We start from the raw sequence: 27,049 nt of genomic DNA, 5'->3' as shown, positions 1-27,049 counted from the left end.
GTAATTGAGATCCTGTGTAGTTGTTTTTATTTATTTACTTTGTGGGCATGACACTTGATTTGCTGTTTTATGAATTTTTGGTAAGTGTTGCTTTTTAGATTCAGTTTAGCCTCATCTATAAAAGTTCTGTTCAGCAATCACCCTTGTGCATTCATTTGTTGACCTTTGCTGTCATAGAGGGTTGTAGTTACAGGTTTTTTATTCACAAAATAAACATTTGTGCACAAAGAGGCTTTCTTTATGATGCAATAATAATAAGAGCCCTTTCTCCAAAGTATTTGCTATGCAGTGTGTTGCTGCATGTATGCTTTTTAAGTCCACTACTTTTAACACAAAATTCTGAATACTTTTCATAACTCTGTTCCTTGAACGTACAGTTTAAACATGCCAATGTAGTTTGTAGTTCCACAGAGCAATAGCCTCAGCTTCCATAGTTCAAGATGTTTCTCCGCTAGGGGATATTCTTTCTAGGACAACTGGAGTCAACACACTCTCAAACCTGCCAAACTATTACCAAACACTTTCCCTAACAAAACAAACAGAGCTGTTGGTTAGGCCAATGCTTGTTTGGTTATCAGTCAGGACCAGGCAGTCTTTGTAGGAATGAGGCATGGAATGAATGATGTGAAAGTTAATTACGACACATGATATGATTGATGGAACGCTTTTTGCAATAAAGATAGGTTTGTTAGTGGCACTGTGAGTGGTTGCAGTAGTTGATCTTAGTAGAAGTGCAAAAACATGTGATCAGTAGATTTTCCTTTACCACCAACAGAGAACAAAAAGACCCCATCTTTTTACGGGACAAAGTATCACAGAAGCATTCCAAAGAACAGTTTGATATGGCTCAAAAGACTGAACAGGACTACAGCAAGTATTTCACAGGTATGTACTTCCAAATGACTATTGCCACATAGCAGTACTTTTGCCATGAGTAGGATACAAAGTCAATGGGAGTTAAATATTTTCATATCTTGGATCCTAAGAAATCTGCTGACAAAGGGCTATGCAAAGATATATCACAAAAGAAGGGCGGGTGACTAGGAGCTGTTTATGGTCCAGTACCTGTGCTCCTTGTGTGAATCTCATTTCAAACGGGGGTAACTGTTCCAAGGTAGTGTGCAATAGTCACCCGAAGCAAGGGTAAGAAGAATAAACTGGAATAAACGGAGTGGGGTCCTAGGCTTAAACCCTGTATGTTAGAGGCAATTGTGGGTCTTGTCTCTTGATGCCCTCACACACCCCGAAGGATGTCATGCTTCATCATCGGGCGGCTGCTCCTAGTAGGCCGGCGCTTCAATGCCCCGAAAGGTCGCTTTGGCAAAGATCTGTTTTTTGGTACTGCCGTATGATGAGTGAGGGTGTGATATAAAGGTTTCTCGGAGAACAAGTGCGTGAGTGAATGAGTGTTTAAACCTAGCCTAACCTAACCTTAACCAAAGTGAATTAAATTTGATAAAGAGGGTTCCCTTGCCAGGTTAAAAAACCCGGAGTTTGTGTGTTACTAATGAGGCATACTAATTGACACAGTATCTGTAGCTTACTAACATGGCATGCAGAAGTAATTGTGATTAGAAATATGGTCTTGCCGGTTAGTAATCTCAGGGAATAATTGTACATGGCTCAAAGGACTTGCCTCCTAGTAAGGTGAAAACTAAACATGGTTTCATTTAAGCACAATGAAGAGGGAAACTTGAGAGCCTTCAAAAACGCATCTTAGCTGGCAATTTGAGTGGTAACGATTGATCGGTCAAACGTAGAAAGGTCAAAAGGGCCAGCAAATAACCATTATCAGTGTTCACCACAAAGCCTTGCAGGACCAGCGATGGAACAAATTAGAAAACATCAGACCTGCAGAGGGTACAATTCGCAACAGGCTACAAACGTTGCCCAGCAACAGAAATGGACAGATTTGGTAGATTGGCTCCTAGCCTTAAGCATAATTTCCACTAATGTACAGGTAAATCAGATCCGCTTGGTTGGTATTTCTCAAACCACACATGAAGGTTAGGTTGTGGAGATTCACATGAAGGGCTCTGCCCTGTTGTTGAGAAAGGTGTTCCACTTGAGGTAAAGTAATCCAGGGTCAAGTGCTTGACTCAACAAATTGGGGTGATACACTCCTGGCCCATACCAGAGCAGTCCGGATCACCTGAGCCCAGTCTGGTAGGGTGGTGTACAGGAGGCCTGTATTTCTCTGCAGGCAAATGTGTTTCCCAGGTTATCTCTTGATAGAACCTCTTGGCACAGATCGTTCTCAGTGGTGCCAAAAAGATCCATCCACATCATGCCCCACCAGGCAAAAATGCCTATGACCATCTCTGGAAAAGATGTTATTCTTGGTCTATCAGCTGATGCATTTTGAGCTTCTCTGCCCTGGCTTTCAGAGAGCCCACCAAATGATTGCCATCAAGGAGCTCTTCAAAGTTCCAGAAATTGTCTCTTGGCACAGAACCCCAACTCCATACCGCTCTGCTTTTTGCAGTACCTCATGTGATCATGTTGTTCATTAAGACCTGAACCAGTTTCCCCGTGGTGGAAGGGAAAAGGGCCTTCAGATCCAACCGAATAGCAATGAGCTCCAGGGAGTTTATATGGTGCCCTTGCTCTATCAGGCACCAAATCCCCACAAGAAGCAGAAGCCTGCTTTGACTTCATTCCGTTGTCCCTCCCTTTTCAGGGCTGGGAGAGACCCCCGCCCAACTAAAACAATTTTATGATGCCATGTGCTCCGTATCTAGGCGGCCCAACCCTGCCGGCGCGCATTCGGACCTGCAGGTTCAGGTGAAGGAGACCCAGTTTGTTTCGTGCCTCCGGCGCCACAGCCTTTTACTAGACCCGTTTCCGAGTCCGGACCAGTGCTGGTCGTACCTCAGTGACCTTCCTCAGCGCCTCGTCTGACGCAGAGGTCCTCTGTGTCACTCGCGCCCCCTGGCATTGCCTCCCAAATTATCATTGCAGACGACACAGAGCTGGTCGGGAGTCCTCCAATGCCAAGACCGGTGCCGACTGAGCCGTACAGCTCCAAGTCGTTCAACCTGCCCAATTCTGAAGGGTTATAAATGGATGATGAGGATTTGGAGAGGCAGCAGGATCCCTTGGAAATCCGGCAACCTCAAGATCTGGACTGGTATGGGGAACTGGGTGATGCCAGCAGCCTGGACACCTCCCCAGATTCTGGCATGCTGTCTCCCACTCACCTGGCTACGGAGGAGGGAGCGTCTTTTGCAATGGTGGTGCATAGGGCTGCGGAGGTCATGTACCTGCAGCTTCCTATGGTGGCTGTCTAGACTAACGTCTTGACAGAGGTCCTGCAGCCTGGTGTCTCCACCTTGGAACCCTTGATGCTTTTCAAAGAGGCCTTGCCGGACGTTCTTCTGGGCACCTGCTCCAAGCCCAGCACTGAAGCTGCTGTGAACAGAACGATTGCCCGCTGCCATCGCCCTGCACCTTGCTACCCAGCTTTCCTCACCGCCCACCTCACAAAGCTTGGTGGTCCAAGCTTCCACTTCTCGTGTTACATTCCCTTCTGCACCCCTGGAAAGGGAATCCAAAAGACTGGAAAGCTTCACAAAGAAAAGCTTCTCTTCCGCCTGTCTAGCATTGCAGTCGGTGAACACTGCATATCTTTCGGGCCATTATTCCCATTCAATATGGGATACAGTTGCGAAGTGCTTCCCAGAGTCTTCTGAGAAGGACCGGATTCTACTCTCCCAAGCTATTTCAGACGGGAGAGATGCAGCGAAGTTCGCCATCCGCTGTGGCGTGGACATGACACTCACTAGGCAGAGCGATTTCCTCAACAGTGACCATACGGCGCCATGCCTGTCTGAGGACGTTTGGATTTTCAGGGGATGTCCAGGCCAATCTTATGGACATGCACTTTGATGGCTCCCGTCTCTTTGCAGTCAACGTAGATGTAGCACGTGGGCTACGGCCAAGTCCTTAGAACTCGTCACAACATCCTGCCCTGAATCTGCTTTTCACTCCTTTCGTGGCTACGGAATGAGATTTCAACCGCACACACCCTACTCTAGCCAGAGAGTCATGCAAGTTCAGCAACCTCTGCCAAGCAGTGGATGTGGTTCACCCCAACCCCGAGGGTGGGGCTTCCAGAAGTTGAGCCAAGCCACAATCCCTTCCTCCACCGCAAAACCTTTCTTGTCCGATTTCCCCCAACCCCAGATCAAACATGTCCAGTTGGTGGCAGGTTACTTTATCACTAACCCTACATCCATGCCTCCAGCTTACAACTGGCTGCCGGAGGATCACCTTGCCCTACTCTGCGAGGAAGTCAAAACCCTCTTGGCCAAGGGAGCTATAGAGAAGATTCCCTGGGCAGAAATAGGCTATGGTTGTTATACCCGCTATTTTTTACTTCCATAGAAGGATGGAGGCATTAGTCCAATCCTCAACCTCCAAGCCCTTAACTATTTCCTCAAGAAGGAGAAGTTCAAGATGCTCACCCTTACTCCGGTCCGATCTACTCTGGATTCGTAAGACTGGATGGTAGCTTTGGACTTGCAGGACACCTATTTCCATGTTCCCGTCCTGCCTGCCCATTGTCGCTACCTGGGGTTTAAGGAGGGCCACGAACACTATCAGTTTTCTGTGCTCCCTTTTGGCCTCACCAGTGCCCCTCAGGTGTTCAGAAAGGTGATGGAGGTGGTCGCAGCCCATCTATGAAGATCAGGTGTTCCAGTCTTTCCCTATCTCGATGACTAGTTACTGAAGGCGGGCTCATCCCAAGCAGTCGTCCCGCACCTCAAGATAACAACGAACCTCCTGCACTCGCTGGGGTTCACTATCAACCTGCCAAAGTCACAGCAATTCTAGACACGGTGCAGTTTCAGGCTTATCCTCCAGAGCAGCGAGTCCAGGTTATTCAGGCAATGATAACGATGTTTCAGCCTCTATAAAGGATTTCACTGAGAATGACTCTGAGGCCGTTGGGCCTCATGTCCTCCAGCATCATGCTTGTGGACCAAACCAGATGGCACATGCAGGCTCTGCAGTGAGACATGAACTTTCAATGGGCACAGCATCAGGGAAATCTCACTGATTGGATTCAGATATCTGAGGGCACTGCGAAAGACCTGCAGTGGTGGCTAACAAACCGTGATTGGGTCAGAGACAGACCCCTCTCCCTTCACCACCCAGATCTCACAGAAGTGACGGATGCGTCTCTTCTGGGATGGGGTGGGCATCTAGGGGAGGTGGAGATCAACCTGTTGGTGCTTCGAGCGATCTGATTGCCACTGAAAACCTTCTTACCCTCCATCAAGGGAAGGCTAGTTCAGGTGTTCACGGACAACACTACCGCCATGTGGTACACAACAAACAGGGCGGTATTGGGTCGTGACCCTCTGTCAAGAGGCCCTGCGTCTCTGGACCAGGCTGGAACAATAGGGCATTTCCCTGGTGGTTCAACATCTCGCGGGTACTCTGAATGTCTGAGCGGACAAACTCAGCCGACGGTGCGTGCGGATCATGAGTGACGTCTCCATCCAGAGGTGGTGCAAGGACTCTTTGAGTGGTGGGTAGAGCCTTGGTTAGATCTGTTCGCCTCTAAAAAGAACGTGCAGGGGGCGTGGCCAAGATGGTGGAGTAAGCAGTCGCATCTCCCGGGTGCTCCTCCAGGCCTGCCCTTACCGGACCGTTTCACTCAGCACCTCTCCCCCCGTGCCCTCATAGCAGGGGTGGGGAGATAGCGGGACACCCCCGGCAGCCTTATGGAGCGGAAGCGACCGTCTGGGAACCAGAGCCGTGCCCCAGCGGCCCCATTGCCGTACACAGCGCAAAGACAGGGGCCGGGTGACCACGCGGCTGCTGGAGAGAAGGTCCGGAGAGAGCGGAGGCGGTCCTCTGGGGTGCCTCTGGCCCGGTCGCTGGGTTGGCGAGACCCGCTTCGGGAGACGGCCGCACGAGTGTAATGCCGGAGCAGGGTCCAGCAGTAAGAGGTCGTCTAGGCACCGGAGGCGTCTAAATTGAGGCCGGGGGCGCGGCCTAACACCGGAAGACCCTGGGTCGGCGGACGCCCCGGCGGGCGTTCCCCCGACGGGAGCTGGGCGCTGTCACTGTTCCCGTGCACACCCTCAACCGACTGGCTGCCTGGGCGGTGGGGGCCTGGGCCGCCTCCCCCGGGCCGCCAGGAAGCAGACAGGCACCGGAGGTAATAACGAGGGGCCCCGCTGATCACGGAGCCGCAGTGAGGGGCCGCACTCAACTCCTTGCAGAAACACTGGCGGAGACCCGGCCGAACCCCAGAGACATCGGACTCGAGGCAGGGGTCCCGGCCGGACATCGGAGGTCGCTCTGCCCCCGTGGGGGGCCAGCTGGATTAACGCCCCCCCCCCCCTGCGGGAGTAGCCAAGGGAGCACTGCGGACACCCCCCCTGCCCCCGTTCTGGTGGCCTCTCGCCCGGTGAAGCAGTAGAGGGGCTACAGGAGAGCGTGTGGAGAGACAGGGGCCCAGTTGCCTGCCAGTGAGTCCAAGATCTGTCGAGAGGACCCTACATTTCCCTGCCGGGCGAGTGAGGCTTCCGGGGCCGTAAGAGGTGAGGAGCGGAGGGAGGCTATATCCCCAGAAACTAGACCCGGGGAGGCTCGCATCCGTGGGGCCCAGTACGCGAGGCCCGAGAGAGAAGGACAGGCCTGTTGCATGCCTGGTGACGAACTGCCTCATCTTCAGCAGAGGACACGGGGGAAACGACACTAGCGGACACGTGCTGCGGCCTCCCCCAAAACCCCACAACCATCAGCGGAGCTCCGAGGGGTCCAGGGGCCAGATGCGACAAAGGAGACCGGCGCCGGAGGCAGTCTCAGCCCCGCCATAGGCAGTCTCAGCCCCGCCATACGGAACAAAGGGCCTGGGGGATTTCTAGGACTCGCCAGAGACGGGGATAGAAGGGCGATGTACACCGCGCACCCAGGTTCAACACTAAATGGCAGGCCAACGAAAGAAAGGGGAACGCACCCTTCCAGAGATGCTAAATAAGGGGCAGATAAAGGGAGATAAAGGCCAGACATCCCCGGGCACTCTCAAACAGCCCACCAGCACTTCAGATGGCGAGGTGCCGATCACTAAATCCTTCCTTGAGAGCCTCTTTAACTCCCTCCGAGATGACTTTCACTCCCTAAAACAAGAAGTAGCCGGAGAGGTTTGCGAGATCAGACGGGAGGTGGACGGCCTGGGGGAGAGGGTAGCCGATGTGGAAGATACTGACGGCGCCCGCAGTGAAGAGGTGGAACACTTACAGCAAGAGGTGCTGTGCTTGCAGAAACAACAGGTAGACCTACAGGCCCACACAGAGGATTTGGAGAACAGATCACGTCGGAACAACATAAGGGTCTGGGGGGTGCAATCGAAGGAAGAGAGGTCGGACATTACAGGGTACCTACACGCCCTATTCCGAGAGATCCTTTGGGAACCAGTTGACTTTGTTATTCAAATCGACAGAGCGCACAGAGTGGGACCACCTCGCAGGGCCAACGCCCCCCCCTGGACATCTTGGCTTTTCTACCGGACTTCCTCCCCCTTAAAGAACGTATTCTCAATGAGGCCAGGAAACAACAACCCCTCAAGTTCCGCGATCGCCCAGTTGCCCTCTGTCAGGATTTATCGACCATGGCTCTCCAAAAGCACAAAGCTTTCAAAATCGCCACATACTTTCTGAGGAGCAAAGAAGTTCCCTACTCTTGGGGACATCCGTTCCGCCTCATCTTTAAATGGGATGGCGCCCTGCGTCAGTTGCACTCCCTTCAAGAGACATGTGCCCTGCTGGGCATCAACCTGGAGGAAGACACTATGCCGTCTGCAACTCCCCGAAGGCCCAAAAGGGGAGGCTGGCAGCTCGTCTCTAAACGGCGATCGTCGACACCAACCCTAAAACCAGACGCACAAACTATCAAAAGGGAGATGGTCAATGCCACACAGGAAGTGGTCAGAGACACTGCGTCCAATGAATGAGTATCTCGAAGGGGGAGAATACTTTCGCTTTGTCAGGGCACGGGTCCGGGGGGCGGCGGGCAGCGACATGAATACACGTTCCTGTAAGTACTTTACCACAGCCCTGTGCTGCGACCGAGCAGGTCTGGGACAATGACATTTCCTTGGGATACTGAGTTGGGGGGAGGGTGGTTGGAGTAGGACGGGGAGGGGAGGGAGTGGAGTGGAGTGGAGGGGATGGGGTGTTGCAGTTTGGGAGTTTGGGGAAGGGGGGTAGGACAGTTGGGGAGGGTCAGAGAGGGGGAGGCGGGAGGGGGGATCCTCCTTGTCCACCTATTTTTGAGTTTCCTTTTGCTTTCCCGCGCCTTGTTCAGAGACGAGCAGATCCTACCACTCACCTATGGCGCCGCTTCGATTGAAAATCCTATCTCTTAACGTGAGGGGTCTAAATAACCCTATCAAACTTCGGGCGATACTTTCCCTTCGAGAGCACTCCACTGCAGACATCTGCCTCTTACAAGAGACACCCTTGCTGCCAAAGGACCACCACCGACTTAAATCCCGGGCCTTCCCCTTGCAGTTTTTCTCGTCCGCATCTAAGAAGGTGGCATGGTGGCGATCCTAGTATCCAGATCCTTTAGGGGTCAAGTCCTACAGAGGGAGGCAGAGATCAAGGGCAGGTTGCTTATACACCGCTTTCTGATTGCAGGGTAGACACTTTTAGTGGGCGCCATATACACACCTAATGAAGGTCAGGAAAAGTTCCTGCACAACGCCTTAGCGACAGCCACAGCGAACACTCAACCACACTTGTTGCTGGGGAGAGACCTCAATTTAGTATTCCATAACACGGCGGATCGTTCTTGCCAACGCACGGGGCAGCTGGGATCACTCTCCACAGAGTGTCACACACATCTATCAGACCTGGGCCTGGTCGACCCATGGAGAGACTTCCACCCACACGCCACGGCATACACCTACTACTCGGCAGCCCATAAATCCTATGGTAGGCTTGACTACTTTCTTTGCTCCTCACAACTGGTGCCCTGAGTGCAAGATGTAGATACTCTCCCGACCTCTCTGTCGGATCACTCCCCAGTAATGACCACCTTTCTCTTCTCGGATGTGCCTGCCCCACCTCGACATTGGCGCCTGCGGGATGCCTTGCTTCAGAGCCCTACCGTGGTGGAGCGGATTAAAGCCGCCATCTCCCAATTTCTGACTCACAATGCCAACACTGACACCACTAAGGCCACACAATGGGCTGCGCTCAAAGCAGTCTTGCGGGGAGAGTTCATCTCTATCGCCACGGCTAACAATAGAGACCGCACCCAGAAGAGAGCCGAAATAACCCAACGGGTAGCTGAGTTGGAGCAGATGCACCAACGAATGGGGGCTGCCCGAGCCTGGTGCCAAGTCTGTACGGAGAGAAAGATGCTGGCAGCCCTAGACCAAGATGTGGCGAAATATGCGGCTCTACGCCTCCGACACGCATACTATACTGGGGGTGATCGTTGCGGGAAGCTATTGGCGAGTAAATTAAGAGAGCAACGCCAAAGGCAGGGCATAAGAGCCATACGGTCCAGTCTGGGAGACCTAGCCGTCGACGGTGAAACATAGCTTCGGCTTTTGGGAACTCTATACGCAGCTGACTCGCTCGACCTCCAGGCTGGCCGTGCTTACCTGGGAGGCACGCCCCTCCTGTCCCTGAACGAGGCGCAGGCGGAGTCCCTCGATTGACCCATTGGCCTGGAGGAAGTGGTCTTGGCGATATCTCGCCTCAAAATGGGGAAATCACCAGGCCCAGATGGCTACTCGGCGGCCTTTTATAAAACGTTCTGCCACCAGGTTGCCCCGCTTCTGCAGGACCTTTTTAATACCTTCAGCCAACCCAGTGCCATCCCGGAGGACCTTCTAGCGGCGGCGATAACGGTCATACCCAAACCTGGCCGAGACCCCACACGCTGTAGTTCCTATAGGCCGATATCCCTTTTAAACCTGGACCTCAAGCACTACACGGGCATCCTCGCGAGTAGGTTGGCACCATACATTCGGCAGCAGCTGGTGGAACCGGACCAGGCTGGTTTCATTCCCCAACGGCAGACCAGCGAAAACACCAAATGGGTCTTCCACCTCATCGAGGCTGGGTCACGGACAAGGCCAGACTGCATGCTATGTACCATCAATCCCGAAAAGGCTTTCGATAGGGTGCACTGGCCTTATCTGGAATTGGTGCTACAACACTTCGGTGTGGGGGAGGTTCTCCGCAACCGTATACTGAACTGCTATCGTCGGCCCAATGCCACGGTCTGTGTCAAGGGCCATACCTCCCCGCGCTTATCGATCGGCAGGTGCACCCGACAGGGGTGCCCTCTCTCCCCTATCCTTTTTGCCCTGTACATGGAGCCATTGGCGCAACGAGTCAGGCAACATCTCCTCATCAAGGGAATCCCCTTTGGCGGTGACGTGCATAAGATCAGTTTATACGTGGATGATATCCTTTTCTCCCTTTCGGAGCCGATGCAGTCGCTCCGAGCACTTTTTATCGAACTCCATACCTTTGCACTGGCCTCGGGGTTTAAGATCAACGTGGAGAAATCGGAAGCCCTGAATATCTCCCTGTCGCCAGAGACACTCGTCAAGGTTCAAGGCGAGTTCAATTTGCAGTGGTCAAACACCACCATCCCTTATCTAGGAGTTCTGTTGGCCCCTACCGTCCTGGCCACTGCGGAAGTGAATTACGCTAGGCTCTGCTCACGCCTCGGCGACGAACTCCGGAGATGGAAACATCACTCGCTCTCCTGGCTGGGGCGGATGGCAGCCACTAAGAATACCCTGCTCCCACAAATCCTTTATGTGTTCCAAACTCTCCCTCTGCGCCCCACACCCGGCTGGCTTCAGCGGACGCGGTCTGATTTGGAGCGATTTATCTGGCACGGTCGTCGCCCACGCTTAAAGCATGCCATGGCGATTCTTCCGCCCGCCCTCAGTGGGGTTGGTGTGCCTGACCTCCTTTTATATTATCAAGCGACACAACTCCGCACCTTGGTGGAGTGGTTCCAGCTGGAATTGGGCAAGAATTGGCTTTTTCAAGACCAAGCTGTGGCAGGGTTCCGTTTATCCTCAGATGCCACCGCCCTCCCAATCTTTACGCATCACAGATTACAAGCACTGTCTTGGATGTATGGGATCGGGTGGCGACCTGGCACAAGCTCACCTTGTTTTCCTTCCCGATGACCCCGCTGTTTGATAATCCCAAGTTTTCCCCGGGACTGGACCCCAGGGCATTTGTAGCCTGGAGACGCTCACCCTGCAGGGCCCTGGGTCATATGTTCAATTTAAACGGTATCCTCTCGTTTCAGCAGGTGAAGGAGGACTATGGTATACCGGAATCTGACCGCTTACCGTATCTACAGGTCCGACACTGGGCTTTGCAACCAGAATTCTGACCGGGCGCGCAACGCCCCCTCACCCCGTATGAAAAGTGGCTGGTTACCCGAACCTGTGATAAGAAGCTGATTTCCGACTTGTACCAGCAGCTCCTCCTCACAAACATTTACACACATAATGCAGGGAGGAACAGGTGGGATGCTAAAGTACCTCTAGTTAGACCTATATATTTTTCTGGTGATTACTTCACAACACATTTCAAAGAGGATGCAGTATATAAGAAAGACACTAGGTTTATTCAAACATGTTATTTATATTTTTATTTTTCATTTGTTCTGTTTTTTCATATCAAGTACACATCAAATTATTTCTATATAAAAAAGATTTTATCAACACTTTCTATAAATCAATTTTGGTGATTTTTACTAAGACAGAAAACTTTTTCAAAGTGTAGAACCCCAAAAGAAGAACTCGTACTAGATTCATACCATTCATTCTATCATACATACTGCTACAATCACTACCCAATCTAAAAAGGACTTGACTGACATGTGAAGAAAGCAATAAACATGCAACATATATAGGACTTAACAAAAAAACGTTTTTGAGAAAACCCCTGTGAGCTTTTCTACAACAGATATTCAAACATTTCTTTCATTTTTTTGTTTATACATTTTCCATTTTCTACAGATCTTATCCGTCTTTATCTTTTTTTGTATGTATCTTGATTTTCTGTGAGGGGGTTTCAAGTGCGTACGGCCTACGTACGTTTCGGTGATATATAGAATTTGATTCACCTTCTTCAGGGCCAAAAGAAAAACAAACATATATATATATATATATATTCTCTCTGCTAAAACCAGGGGGTTCTTCAGTCTCTGAAAAGAGAACATGTTATGATCATAATTAGTTTCATTCCTTTCAATGCATCCATATAACAAATTATACTATTTTTGATTGTTTGCATGCTATAGTCTTAAAAGCAGGCTAAAAGCTTTGAACAGGACCCATTATAGCTAGCCCGTGGTGGAGATTTTAAATTACCCATTGTCATCAGATATATCATCAATGTGATATGATAGAAAAGAAAGGAAATAAAGTAAGACCTTCCTCCAAGAAAAAGCGATTGTGGACATAGAAATTTAAAACATCACCTATTCACCATGTGTTATACATTCTACTATAGGTGGATTGGGTTATAATTGGTGATAGTTAGAAGTTAAGGATTACCTATTAGTTCGCTACAGCGGAAGGTCAGTATGCTGACTGATTTGCGTGGTGTTAGGCTTTTGTACTCCACTGATAAGGTAGATACTCTGGTGATAAATTAAAAGACAAACATAAGAGATTGTCTCAATTGCTTGTAATGTTGATCTGTGGGGCAAATGGGAGTTATACCTGTATTGAAAGATCGATCTTAAATGGAGCTTGTCACGCTAACCCGAAGGAGGCTGTTCCATTTTTAAAATGTTTCTTATTTCCCCAAGGATCCGTATAGATGACCTGAGGACCTGCAATAAATATAGTGACTTAAGAACATGTATAATGGGGATTGGGAACTGGTGAAGGAAGCTAGTGGAGAAAGCTAGAGGGTTGTGATGTTTACCTGTTTATATGGTCACGTTTCAAAAAGAAGCCGGTAGAGGATGCCGTATTTTCGTCTTATTAGGTATGCCAGGGTCCTTGCCTCATACAGAGATCTATAAGAATAAACCAGTTGTGCTGTATATAATTGGACAACAATTTCCTACCAGTAAGTCATTAGTTCATGGTGAGGGCTCCCTGAGTTGAAGCTGGCTGTTTAGAGTCACATAGTATATATATGTTCGAGGCATGTGGGCTGCTGAATTCATATCTGTGCATAGATCGCCGCCTAGTGTTGGGTCCGGATGATTGCACATTGTTGTCCTGGAAGAGTCTTCGAAGTATCACAAGATAGGTGGCTCCTCCCCTGGACTACAGTGCGCATGGGCATCGACTCCATCCTCAGATTGTTTTTTTCCGCCATTGGGTTCGGATGTCTTTAATTCCCTCTTGTCGGAATCGATCAAAAACTTTCTTAAGACCAAAAGGTCTTTAGTCTATACAGCGGTATTGTCTTGCGTTCGGCATTACTTCTTCTAGCTCGGCTCCGAGCCGGATTCTGTACTCCCGCGTGCTCTCGGCGCGGAAGGCCCAGTCGACGCTCCTGACCTATCGACCGTCCATCATGGACCGAAGCCCTTTCAAGAGATGTCCAGTCTGTTACTCGAAATACCCCCACATCGACACGCACCCGGTGTGCAACAAGTGTCTGTCGCCGGACCACGATGAGGACAAGTGTATGGCTTGTTCCCGCTTCAGGTCTAAGAAGACGCTTAAGCTTCGACGAGCTGCGGCCCTGGAGGCCCAGCAATCTGCTCCGGCGCCGGTGGACATCTTCAATGCAGGAGATGTCGAGGACGAATCCCAGGACATTTCTGAATCAAACCCCGCGTCGGACGTCGAAGATGACTACGACTCGGAAGCTGAGGCGTTCGAGGGCGAAGAAGTCGTCGACGAGGTAGGAGACGACGACGGGGCCCTCGGGGCCATGGAGGATAGCTCGGACGAGGAGCTTCCTCACACTGACTCTGAAGCCGTGCCGATTTATAAGGCCCAGGTCGAGGGATCGCCTTCGGGCCTTACCCAAGATCTTGCTATGGGTTCCACGGCCCCGCCTTCGGGACCGGCCACGGACATTGTTGCCGAGCCACTCCCTGGCAAAACGAAACCAAAAGTGAAACCAACGGTCTCGACGCCGGATACTGCGCAGGTGCCAGCACCGAAACCAAAAGTGCGCATCGCTTTGGTCGGCTCCAAGGCCTCGGAGGCTTCGGCGCCGAAGAAGCCGAAGGTGGCTGTCGAGCCAAAGACTCAAGTCAAGGGCATTGAGACGAAGTCTGCCGCGCCGAAGGCTAAAGTGAAGGTGGTCGAGACGGTAGCGTTGGCGCCGAAGACGATCGACACCGGCAAAAGCCTTGTCGACCCGAAAAAGGATGTGGGCGATCCGAAGAAGACTCTTGGTGACCCGAAGAAGCGACTCGATGAGCCAAAGGTCCTCATGACTTCGCGTCCGCAGGACAAGGCCAAGGGCTGCGCCCCGAGGGTTGACTCCAAAGGTGGCCTCGAAGGATTCCATTGAACCGGCGCGCCCATCTGCCGCGTTCACCAAAAAGGTGACGGACTCCCTGCAGCGCATCCATGAGGGCACCGCGTCGGTCGATCCGGACTATCCTCCGCCTGCGAAACCGGTGGAGAAACCACTCAAGGCGTCCACGCCGATCCACTTCACATTGCCGCTTAAGACGGCGCCGAAGGATTTTGCTCCTAAGGCAGTGGCCGACGTGCCCGAAAAGGTCTCCTCGGCGCCGAAATCGTCATCAGTGGTCCACGGACCGCGGCCTTGACGACCTTCGGGGGATGAGCGTCAGGAACATTTCATCAACGGTGAAACGGGCAGGCTTTCCCTCCTCAAGCGGAAAATCACCCCAGAACCCCAACTGGAGTCTTACAAGATCCCTCTCAAGAAAAAGAAGGACTCTGCTTGCTCTCCCGTCTTGGTGGAACCCCTTTCCCCACAGACTCATGATGTGTCGCCCACTTACTCAGATGTGGACGCTGGTGAGGGAGATGATAAAGATGAATACAGTTATCCAGTCTATACAGACCCTGAGGATACAAATGAACCCTGGGCAGCTGGTGGTGACCCTGGGGATCCTCAATCAGGACAAGACCCTCAACTTTTTTCAGCTAAAACGTCCCCTACAGAGGACTCTACTGCTTTCAATGCCCTTATTGAGCGGGCGGCTAACAATCACAACGTCCAGCTACATGCTGACCCTGTGGATGTGGATTTCCTCTTTGACACCTTTTCAGTATCAGAAAAAACTGTTAAAAATCTGCCTATGTTGAAAGGTGTTTTAAAGCATGCTGCTGAGATCTTTAAAGAACCTACCAGGGCAAGGGTGATAAACCCTAGGATTGACAAAAAATACAAGTCGGCGCCTACTGATCCTACCTACATCAAAGGACAGTTGCCTCTGGATTCCCTTGTCCTCTCGAATGCCCGGAAGAGGGCTAATTCTCAGACTACGGGTGATGCTCCTCCCCCAGACAAAGAATCCAAGGTCTTTGAGGCTTCGGGGAAGAGGGTAGCAGCACAGGCAGCCAACATCTGGCGCATTTCTAACACACAGGCGCTTCTGGCGCGCTACGACAGGGCACACTACGATACACTGGAGACCCTGTTGCAACACCTGCCTGATCAATACAAGGAAGGGGCCGAGATGCTGATTCAGGAAGGGAATCTAATCTCCAACGCTTCAATTAAGTGCGCTCTGGACGCAGCTGATACCGCTGCCAGGACTATAAACACTAGTGTTATGCTTCGGCGACATGCCTGGCTGAGAATCTCTGGATTTAAGCCAGAAATCCAAACCACCATCCTGAACCAAACGGTTAACCCAGATCACCTGTTTGGCCCAGAGGTTGACACCACCCTAGAAAAAATAAAAAAGGACACTGAGACTGCAAAATCCATGGGTGCCTTACAGTCCCAGCAGTTTCGGGGTGGGTCCTTTCGTCGCTCCAGCGCTAGAGGCGTCTCCAGGGGCCAGCTCTCCCAGTCCACGCAATACTACAAGGGCAACACTCAGACCACTTACACCAACAAGGGTCGAGGTGGATATCGTGGCAACAGCACCAAGGGCAGAGGACAGTGGAAACAAAGGCTCCAGATCCTCTGCAAGCAATGACGCCTTGTCACTGCCCCCGACCATACAACACCGGTCGGGGGGAGACTCCAGCAGTTCCTGCCCGTCTGGAGGTCCATCACCGCGGACAGGTGGGTCAGAAAACTTATCCAATACGGTTATTGTCTGGAGTTAACATCCACTCCACCCAACATGCCCCCAAGACACCGTCCTATGTCAAACGAGCACTTGCACTTATTGCAGCAAGAAGTCACCGTCATGCTGCAAAAAGGAGCAATAGAGCTCGTACCAGTGCAGGAAAGAGGCTCAGGGGTCTACTCCCTGTACTTCTTGATACCAAAAAAGGACGGTCCCTCAGGCCCATCCTGGACCTCAGGCCACTCAACTACTACATCCTGTCGGAGCACTTCCATATGCTGACCCTGCAGCAGGTGCTCCCGTTGCTCAGGCAGGGGGATTTTCTCGCAACTTTAGACCTAAAGGATGCGTACTTTCACATTCCACTGCACCCTTAACACAGGAAATACCTCCATTTCACCATACAAAACCAGCACTACCAGTTCAAGGTTTTGCCTTTCGGTGTCACCACGGCACCCAGGGTGTTCACAAAGTGCCTGGCGACAGTGGCGGCGCATCTCAGGAGACGGAACATCCACGTCTACCCTTATCTGGACGACTGGCTCATCCAAGCGAAGTCAGCCCAGCAGTGTGCCGCCCACATGTCCCACACCATTCACCTCCTGCACGATCTGGGATTCTCACTGAATTACCCGAAATCCCATCTCCAGCCTGCCCATGTACGGCAGTATCTGGGCGCAACCATAAACACTCTGGCGGCCACGGCACAGCCAAATTCAGTGAGGGTCAGCAGCATTCAATCGCTGATACAGAAATTCAGACCTCAACACTCGCTTCCAGCAAGAGTGTTCATGCAGTTGATCGGCATGATGGCCTCCTGCATTTCCATAGTCCCGCACGCGAGGCTACATATGCGTCCGCTTCAGGAGTGCTTAGCACGTCAGTGGACTCAGGCTCACGGGCAGTTAAAAGACCTAGTGTTGGTGAGCGGTCGGGCATACAAATCTCTGCATTGGTGGAATCAACGAAACCTTTGCAAGGACGGCCGTTCCAAGAGCCTGTGCCACAGATCATCCTGACAACGGACGCCTCTCTCCAGGGATGGGGAGCTCATGTCCTCCATTACACAGTGCAGGGACTATGGACGCAACAGCAACGGAAGATGCACATCAACGTTCTTGAACTGATGGCGATCTTTATGGCACTCAAAGCCTTCAAAGTACATCTGTGCAACAAGGTTGTGTTGATCCGGACGGACAACATGACAGCCATGTACTACATTCAAAAGCAGGGAGGAACGCACTCTCCGCAGCTGTCTCACCTGGCTCAGAGCATGTGGAAGTGGGCCATTCAGAGGAACATCTTCCTCATGGCAGAATACCTCCTGGGCAACGACAATCAGATGGCGGACCTGCTCAGCAGGCACAGCCACCAAATGCACGAATGGGAGATACATCCATCAGTACTCCAACCGTACTTCCAAAGGTGGGGTCATCCAGAGATAGGCCTGCTCGCCACAAGGGAGAACGCAAAATGCCAAAGCTTAGCCGCCAGGTTCCCACACCCACAGTCGCAGGGCAATGCAATATGGATGAACTGGTCAGGCAAATTTCCGTACGCCTTTCCCCCAGCACCTCTGATACCGCTGGTGGCACGCAAGCTCAGGCAGCACTCGATGACTCTCGTCCTGGTTGCTCCAACGTGGGCTCGCCAACCGTGGTACACCACATTTCTGGAACTGTCTGTGGTACCGCATCAGAGGCTACGTCTCACACCCCGCCTTCTGACGCAGAGCCATGGCGACATTCAGCATCCAGATCCGCAACAGCTCAACCTGGCGATCTGGCTCCTGAGGTCTTAGAGTTTGGCTACCTGCACTTGCCTTCTGACTGTATGGACATCATTCGGGAGGCAAGGAAGCCCACCACCAGAGCATGCTATGCAGCGAAATGGAAGCGGTTAGTTATTTATTGTGCAGTCCACAACATTAACCCGCTAGATGAGTCTATTCAGAATATCATTTGTTACCTTTTCCATCTGTACAAATGTAATCTGGCCTATGCTTCCATTCGCATACATCTGTCCGCAATGGCCGCTTACCTCCAGATTAGGCAGCAACTCTCAATCAATCTTTCTTTATTTCATTGCATTGCAACATAAAAGATAACAATAAAATACAAAACAGATAATACTCAAAACAATAATCAAAACGACAATTCATTATAATTGAGCACCCTGTTATAAAATCTGCATTTCATCATATTTGGACACAATATTTGTGGTTGGAATTTGTCACAGAAGTTAAATAAATATTTTAAAATATTTAAAAATCGAATTAAAAAAACATTAAATTGGTTTATAACAGCCAGGAATTTAAGATGACACACTAGCTAAACATGATTCATGGTTTGAACAAGTCCAGAATAAGCATTTTTTTAAAAGAAAGAGTTACTTTCCGTCTAATGAAATTTACGGCCAATAAAAATTTGCTGATTCCGAACACAATTACTTGACTGGTGTCCGTACTTAAGATCCTGCCAGCTTTCTTATGGGAAGTAGAGCCAATATTGTGGCACAAGGGAACTATCCATTTTTTCCTTGCCTTACCATAGCTAGGGCAGAAGAACAATATGTGTAAAACATCCTCCCTTTGATTGTTGGTGCACAAAGTGCAATAATCATTATTTGTCTTCCCCCATCTTTTCTCGGTTGCCTTTGTCCTCAGGGTTCCATATCTGAATTTTAAAAACAATGATTTGGCCAATGGTGGCTGTATTTCATCGAGAAATTGTTCAAAAGATGCCTCATTTTTTACCATAAGAAATTTTTTGGTAAGAGGACCGTGCGTTCTTATATACACAGAATCGTGGCTCACATATGACCAAAAAGACAGTTTGACTATTTTCTTGGAGGCTGAATTTAGGGATTCCGGCTCATTCCAAAAATGTGTTAATCCGAGTTTAATTAACCATGTTTTTACGTGTTTGAACCAAAACATTTTTTTGCCACTATCAAGGTCAAGGACTTCTTTCAAGCCATTTTTGTAATCGGATAGTTCAATAGTTGTCCATAGTCTAACCCACAACAGTACTGGTCTCAATATTGCATGATGATTGGTATGTTTGATGTTTAAATCAAGGAATAGGGGTATCAATGGGATATTAGTGGGAACTTTTAAAAGTCCCCTGACAAACTTGTTCTCCAGTGTTTCGAAGGTTTTCTTATATACTGGCCCCCAGATTTCCGCCCCATACAGGGCGGCAGATTGAACCTTGTATCTAAAGAGCTCTAATACTGGTGTAACTGCCTTATTCACACTTCTATTGTGTCTCTGTTGTATTGGAAAACAGTTTTGTTTAAACACCAGTTTTGATTTCTCTAGCTGTGGGCCCCATCCCATTAACGAGTCTAGCAGGACCCCCAGGTAAGTAAAACTATGTTCATAATCTAGTTTTTGGCCGTTTAACATTAGGTTCCTTTTAAAAGTTTTGTGCGGGTTTAGTGCCATATATTTTGGTTTTTTTATATTGATTTCTGGTCCTTTTGAATTACAATATTGTTGGAACCTGTCTAGTAGGGTCTGTAGGCCGCGAGGCGTTTGCGAAATTAAAATTGTGTCGTCCGCGAAGAGGAGGGACGCAACACGTTCCCCCCCCCCAATCGGGGCGAGTCATTGTCACAGTTTTCCATATAGGCTGCAATATCGTTTACGTAAAGGGAGAAAAGCGTGGGGGCCAGTACGCATCCCTGGCGTACTCCCCTTTTTATGGGGATTGGGTCTGTGAGTTCCCCATTTGGACCCCACCTGACCTTAGCATAATTCTCCTGATGCAAGCCCATCACAAGTTTTAGCAGTTAACCTGGCAGCCCTTGCCTATTCAGAGTTTTCCATAGTGAGTCACGAGGAATTAGGTCAAATGCTGCTCATAGGTCTACGAAGGCACATACAAGTGACCTTTGCGGATAATAACGTATTTCCAATACAAGCAGCATAGCCTAAGTACCTGGTCAATGGTTCCCGTTTTATTCCTAAATCCCGCCTGATATTTAGATAAAACTGACTCATCCTCCAACCATGTATTTATTCGATTTAAAATATGCCTGGCATATATCTTCTGTGTTATATCTAAAAGACTGATGGGACGATAGTTGGCTGGATCGCCACGGTCCCCCTTTTTAAAAATAGTAATGATTTCTGCGCCATTCCATGTGTCCGGGATGTGGTCACCTGCCGCAACAATATTAAATAAGTGGTTCAAATAGGGTTCCCAGACGTCGACATTGTGCAGATAAAGATCGCCCGGAATTTTATCAAGCCTGGGCGCCTTCCCTTGCTTTACCATAGCAATTGCTGTCTCTGTTTCTTGAATGTCAAAAACTACCGGGTGGGTGTTATCTGGCAGTGTGACAGTGAATTTGTCTATTACAACATCGGTTGGAGTTTTGGCTGCATACAGCGATGTAAAATGCTTGACCCATGTATCCTCGTCTAGAAAAACCTCCCTAGAACCTTTTCCGCGTTTATTCCCCTTAGCTGCAAGTTCCCAAAATTGTCTCTGGTCCTTATTTTTGGCAGCTGCTAACATACTGAGCCATATTTCCTCATCCCAAGAGGATTTCACTCTTAATATTATTTTGTTGTATGCCTTCCTTTTATTTCTAATTTCTATTGGACTTTTACAGCATTAATCAGTGCAGTTTTGGCAAGACGACATTCCTTGTTGTACCAAGGTTTACCTGTCGATTTGGCATTTGTCGTACCTGCACCTTTTTTTAGGTTTTTTTGTAAGAAGTTTTAGTAGTTTACTGAAAAGGGATTTGTGTAATTTAATAAATTCTTTAGAATCGCAGCTATGAGGACAATATGAATCAAAGGTGTCTGCAAAAGTGCAGTAAATGTTGGCCAGTAGATCCTCTCTTTCCAGTATGTAGGCCCATTTAACCGCCCTACGGTTGTTACTAAGGATAATGTTGTCTATTATAGATAAGGATGCTATGCTGTGACCTCCCTCAATATCTCCCGGCCCCTTTAGTAAACTTTGAAGAAAACTAGTTTCTAATGGGCAATGATCACTATCAAATCTCTCTTTAACCTTTAAGTCGGCTGTTAAAGGCCACAGGTCAAAAGAGACAATGACATAGTCTAATTTACTTTCGTAGTCACGCCTCTTGAAAGTGGGTGCTTTCGGGCTATCAGATGGCATACGCCCGTTACATGCTCTCAGGCCGTGAGAAGTTAATAGCCTTGTGATCTGGAGAGCCAGTGCAGTGCCAACAACCGTTCTATTTTCATTCAGGGCAGGTATTCCATTGGCAGTATCCTCATCTTCAAACAATTGGGCTATGCCTGTAATTGGTTCAAAATTACAATTCATGTCCCCACATAGGATGACACTTGCGTCTGTTCTTAGTGTATCCATGAATGACTCTAGCTTCCCTATACATGATGACTCCTTGTGGGAAGAGTGGGGACTATTATACACATTAAAGAGGTAGATCACCCTATTGTCTACTGTGGTTATTTCCAGACCAAGAATGTCTGGAGAATCAATATTAAGCATTTTTATACCAATGTTAATGGATACACTGATCCATTTTAGTAGACCTCCAGATGTGCGACCTCTTAATGAAGGCACAGCCTCTATTTGGTAGGATTTATAACCAACCCTGTGCATCTGTACTGTGGCCCATGTTTCCTGCAACACACAGATATCAAAAGTGTTCATGTATTTATTCCAATCCGGATCACATAGTTTCGCACGCACCCCTGCTATATTCCATGAAACGAGTGAGAGCAAGGAAGATCCCTCATTTGTCCCAAGTGGCACTAGGGATGTAGGAAGGGGCAAACTACTATTAACTTCATCACCAATTACAACAGTTCGTGTGTCTACCTTTGGGCATCTAGTCCCTTTTTCTTCATTATACCCCACAATGCATGAGACATTTTCATCCCCCTTAGCATCCTACCTGCTCTTTAAACTTCAATCACACTCCTCCATGCCATTAAATACCTCAAACCTGTTTGATAGCTCTAGAGGAGTAAATGGCATCAAATGAGCCATTTTTCAATTTTCACCTGTGTTGTGACTGGTCGGTATAGTATTCCACCCATGTATCACAGGAGTTGGAGCTAATTGATGCATGTAGGCGGGATTCCTGGCAGTCTCCATATTAGAAAAATGGTTGGTGAAGGGGATATTGTTGGTTAAGTATTGGGGGGGAAATACTGTGGATCTTGGGTAAAAGTAGGTCAAAGGGCGCGGTACAATACAATTGTTTTCATTGGCATAAGGCCAATTCAGGATGTATTGTAAGCTTTTTTATCCCTGAAGTTTACAACAACAATATCACCCCCTATATCCTTAGATCTTCCACCCAACCATGACAGGCGTCGAACATGGACTATTTCGCCATTTACATAGCTAGCTTTAGGTCAATACAATGACAGCCTGTGCATTATTTTATTTTTTAATTGAAAGTAGCCTTCCCGTTTGCCACTTGACAGTTCCGGAACACCAGTAAGTACCACCACGTATGGTAGAGCGCCCGGCGGGAGTTCAGTGGGTGGTCTCCTGCCCTGGCCCCCTCTTACGTGGCTAATTTTGTTCTCTTCCGGTCTTAGGGGTCTGTTCTGAGGGATACTTGTTTCTATTGCTTGGGTGTTTGCTGGAATGTCAGTGTTACAATTCGGTGTTATAATTGGTCTACCCCTAGATGTTTTTGGGTGATTTGGATTGGGTTTATTGGGAGGTTTACTAACAGATGGTGCACCTGTAGACAAGTGGTTAGAAGCAGCTAAAGTAGCTGCTTTCTGGATGTTATCAATAGTGGAAGTAGAGGGTGTTACGGCCACTACATCTGTTGGGGGGGTGTGTATCATGGTAGGAGCTTTGGGAGGTTGTAATACTGTTGGAGGCCCTAGTGACCTAATGGAATTCCCATATGCTGTCAAATCCACCTCTATTTTTCCCAACCTTAGTTCTACTCCCTTGAGCCTTTCTGATATGGCCAACATGTAACTCCGCACAATCAGTTCTATATTGTCCAGAAGAGTCTATGGGGAGGCTGGTTGAGATCCTTCTTCCGTAGTAATGTGGGTAATGTCAGACTCTGTAAGTGATTGGGAAGATGGTAGCACAGGTGTTGGGGGGGTTAATTCAGTTCCTGTTGTTTGTTTACCAACAAGTTCTCCCGTAGCCACGTTAGTAGTAGAATTGGACTTCTTCCCAAATTCAGTGTGGCTTAATCTAGGCTTATTTAAGTCCATTTTCTTCCGTCTCTTTTTGGAAGGTGGGGGCCCATGTATTTTATGTGGCAAGGGCCTCAAGTTTTTGCCTCTTACTACCTTCCCCTGCCTAGCTGTAGGTGAAATCGTGGTTTTAAGAGGATTGGGTGTACTAGGGAGATCATGTATGATGATTTGGGTTTCTGGCCGGGTTAGCGTAGGGGAGGTGGCAGGTGCCAGACATTCCTTAAGTGATAGAGGCACACTAGCGGTCGGTGATATAATATCTGGCAGTATAGTATTATGGTCATTATCCATGGTGGCAGAGAAAATGGGCTCAGATAGAGTCCTGTTTTTGATGCGTTCAATCGAACGGCGACGGTCTGCCCGCCGCTCTGCTAATAGTAGTTCTTTACTTCCCTCAGAAGCTACTTTAGGGAAATAATCATCCAGAGTTCGATTTAACATGCCCCCATTTTTGTCCAAACCAACAATAGCAGGGCTAGCAGCAGTTGTGGCCATCATAATGCGGTAACAGTAAAGGGGCTATGATGGTAAGTGAAACACTACTTACTCGTCAATTGGACCAGGATTTCGGGCCCAGCCCAGTCTCTTCAGGCCTCTGAGGGCCTAAGAGGGCCTGCCCTTTGCCCGGGCTTAGCCCCGGGCATCCCGCGAGACGGGGATGATGCCGCTTTTGAGCGCCTCCTGGCGCTAGCAGGTGACGCGTCAGAGCGCTGGGGCTTCTGGGGGTTGTGGTGCAGTACTCGCTCGTCTCCGCTCGCAGGCCCCGCTCAGATGACCAGAGAGCGTTGGGCTGCGGGAGGCAAGCAGTAAAGAATCCACAGGGTTCCAACTTCTCCCCAGGCTGTTTCCACACCGCTAATGGCAACACGGGCTTCAATGCACGCCGGACAGAAAGGTTTCCCCCACTCAATGGGGATGATGCCGCTTTTGAGCGCCTCCTGGCGTTAGCAGGTGACGCGTCAGAGCGCTGGGGATTCTGGGGGTTGTGGTGCAGTCCTCGCTCGTCTCCGCTCGGCAGCCCCGCTCAGATGACCAGAGAGCGTTGGGCTGCGGGAGGCAAGCGGTAAAGAATCCACAGGGTTCCAACTTCTCCCCAGGCTGTTTCCACACCGCTAATGGCAACACGGGCTTCAATGCACGCCGGACAGCAACTCTCACTTTTCAGGGTGCCTGCCATTAAGGCCTTTCTAGAGGGACTCAAACGAGTCATTCCTCCACGGACTTCACCAGCTCCGGAGTGGAAACTCAACGTGGTCCTCACCCGGCTGATGGGTCCTCCTTTTGAACCACTGCATTCCTGCGAGATTCAATTCTTGACATGGAAAGTGGCTTTCCTCATAGCGATTACATCGCTTCGGCGAGTGAGTGAGCTCCAAGCACTAACTATCCAAGAGCCATTTATTCAAATTCATTCTAACAGGGTGGTGCTTCGCACCAACCCTAAATTCCTTCCTAAGGTAGTGTCTCAATTCCATATTAACCAAACTATTGAATTGCCTGTTTTCTTCCAAAATCCTGAGTCATTGGCGGAGCGGATGCTCCACACCCTTGACATCAAACGGGCCCTGATGTATTACATCGATAGGACCAAGGATTTTAGGAAGACTAAACAACTCTTTGTCGCCTTCGCACCACACCACAAAGGTAACCCTATTTCCAAGGCAGGTATTGCTAGGTGGATCGTTAAATGTATCCAGATCTGCTATCTGAAAGCCAAACGTACTCTCACCATTCCACCAAGGGCCCACTCCACCAGGAAGTTGGGGGCCTCTATGGCATTCCTTGGAAACATTCCTTTGGAAGACATATGTAGAGCAGCCACATGGTCTACCACACACACATTTACAAAGCATTATTGTGTTGATGTGCACTCCAAACAGCAGGCAGGTGTAGGGCAGGATGTTCTCAAAACACTTTTCCAAACTGCTGCAGCTGGCACGGGCGGCCGCCGTTAATGGAGGGACTGCTATGTATTCTATGCACAGATATGAATTCAGCAGCCCACATGCCTCGAACCGAATATGCTACTTACCAGTATGCATCTGTTCTTGGCATGTAGGGCTGCTGACATTCATATCGCCCGCCCTCCTCCCCGGCGCCCGTAGCAGCTGCACAATTCACACATACTTCTTGCATGGTCATCATTCACTTAGTTTCACTCCATCTTGGCCACAATGGCTAAAAACAATCTGAGGATGGAGTCGATGCCCATGCGCACTGTAGTCCAGGGGAGGAGCCACCTATCTCGTGATACTTCGAAGACTCTTCCAGGACAACAATGTGCAATCATCCGGACCCAACACTAGGCGGCGATCTATGCACAGATATGAATGTCAGCAGCCCTACATGCCAAGAACAGATGCATACTGGTAAGTAGCATATTCGTTCATTATCTTCGACACCTCTTTGAAGACCAATTATCTTTGTCTCACATGACGTTTTAATTGTCTGGTATGTGGGGGGACACGATCGTAGTCTATTTAAGTATCACGAATACGTGTATGTTAACCCGATAAATTATTAAAACGAGAGCTGTTTAGCATCATGTTCGACAAAACCCGGTAACATTTATGAGACAAAAGGCCTGGGTAGTCTGTAATAGAGCGCGGAGGCGAAGTGGTATTGGGTGTATTCTTTTTTAGGAGTTAGTAAACCGCGCAAGAATGTATAAAGACGAACAAGCCTGGACGCTTGTTAATTATTCTACTGATCTGCAACCAAATACATATCTCGATAGCTTATACAATCTTAGCATGCTTCGATTCCTATTTTTTTCTATTTAAGACAAGTACAAGTGGTTATGCTCAAAAGTTTGTGCATTTCTATAAGGGTCTTACCTGGCCTAGCTTATGGTCGCATATCTTGGGGGGGGTCCTCCGACGGGTATAATGCCGCCGTGATGTCGGCTCCCAAATGAAGATTGTATTTAAAGCCTTAACGAATCTTGGACGCCGCGGCACACCAAAAGGTGGTGGGCGTTCCCTGTTTGAATATTTCGCTAACATAGTGATAGGACTTCTAAATATTTCGCTCAAATTAGTATTTACTAGATATAAAGGTAGGACTACCTTTTAGAAATTAAACAGGTATGCTCAAGATGGCCTCCAGGGGGACGTAACAGGCAAGCATCCGAATAATATTATACAAGTGTGGTCAAAAACGAAAAAGGTACTGAGTAGAGAAATAAATGGTCATAAGAACAGACTGTACTGAAGTATTTTTACTGAGACTATTACCTCTGAGACCAGTGGGTGTGATACAGGGTTATAGGTGTCGCTGAGATTCATCATAGGTCAGGCCAGAGATTGTACATAAAGGATATGATGATATAATTGTATCCTATGGTGCACTAATATTTATGACATACTGTGTTTCTTATTGGTGTATGACATTAAACAGTCACTATCCACGAAATGTCTTCATTGTGGCCAAACCGTACAGTATCAAGAGTGTAGATCCAGTAGGTTTCACGTTGTTTTCTAAGTTTGGTTAAATCTCTACCAGGAATGGCACGAATGCGCTCCAAAGTGAGCCAACGCATATCTTTTTCTGTGTGGCCATATTGGATATAATGTGACACCATAGGGGCATTCACCTTTCCTGTTCTAACTGCTGACTTATGCTCAGAGAGTCTGGTCTGTAGTT

The 27,049-nt window shown here is 49.0% G+C and overlaps 1 protein-coding gene across 8 annotated transcripts in view; it reads left to right on the top strand.

The window, feature by feature from the left end:
• The window catches only part of DLG5 (discs large MAGUK scaffold protein 5), a 1,254,082-nt gene that overhangs the window by 1,204,169 nt on the left and 22,864 nt on the right, over positions 1–27,049 (top strand). For all 8 annotated transcript variants that reach the window (XM_086922111.1, XM_086922103.1, XM_086922109.1 and 5 more), the window contains one exon: positions 776–885. In XM_086922111.1, the coding sequence (XP_086778237.1) occupies positions 776–885 (110 nt within the window). The remainder of the gene's footprint in view (positions 1–775; positions 886–27,049) is intronic.

The sequence above is a fragment of the Lissotriton vulgaris genome, chromosome 5, assembly GCF_964263255.1.
Source record: "Lissotriton vulgaris chromosome 5, aLisVul1.2, whole genome shotgun sequence".
NCBI classification, from domain to species: domain Eukaryota; kingdom Metazoa; phylum Chordata; class Amphibia; order Caudata; family Salamandridae; genus Lissotriton; species Lissotriton vulgaris.
This window is presented reverse-complemented; position numbering and strand designations above follow the sequence as displayed.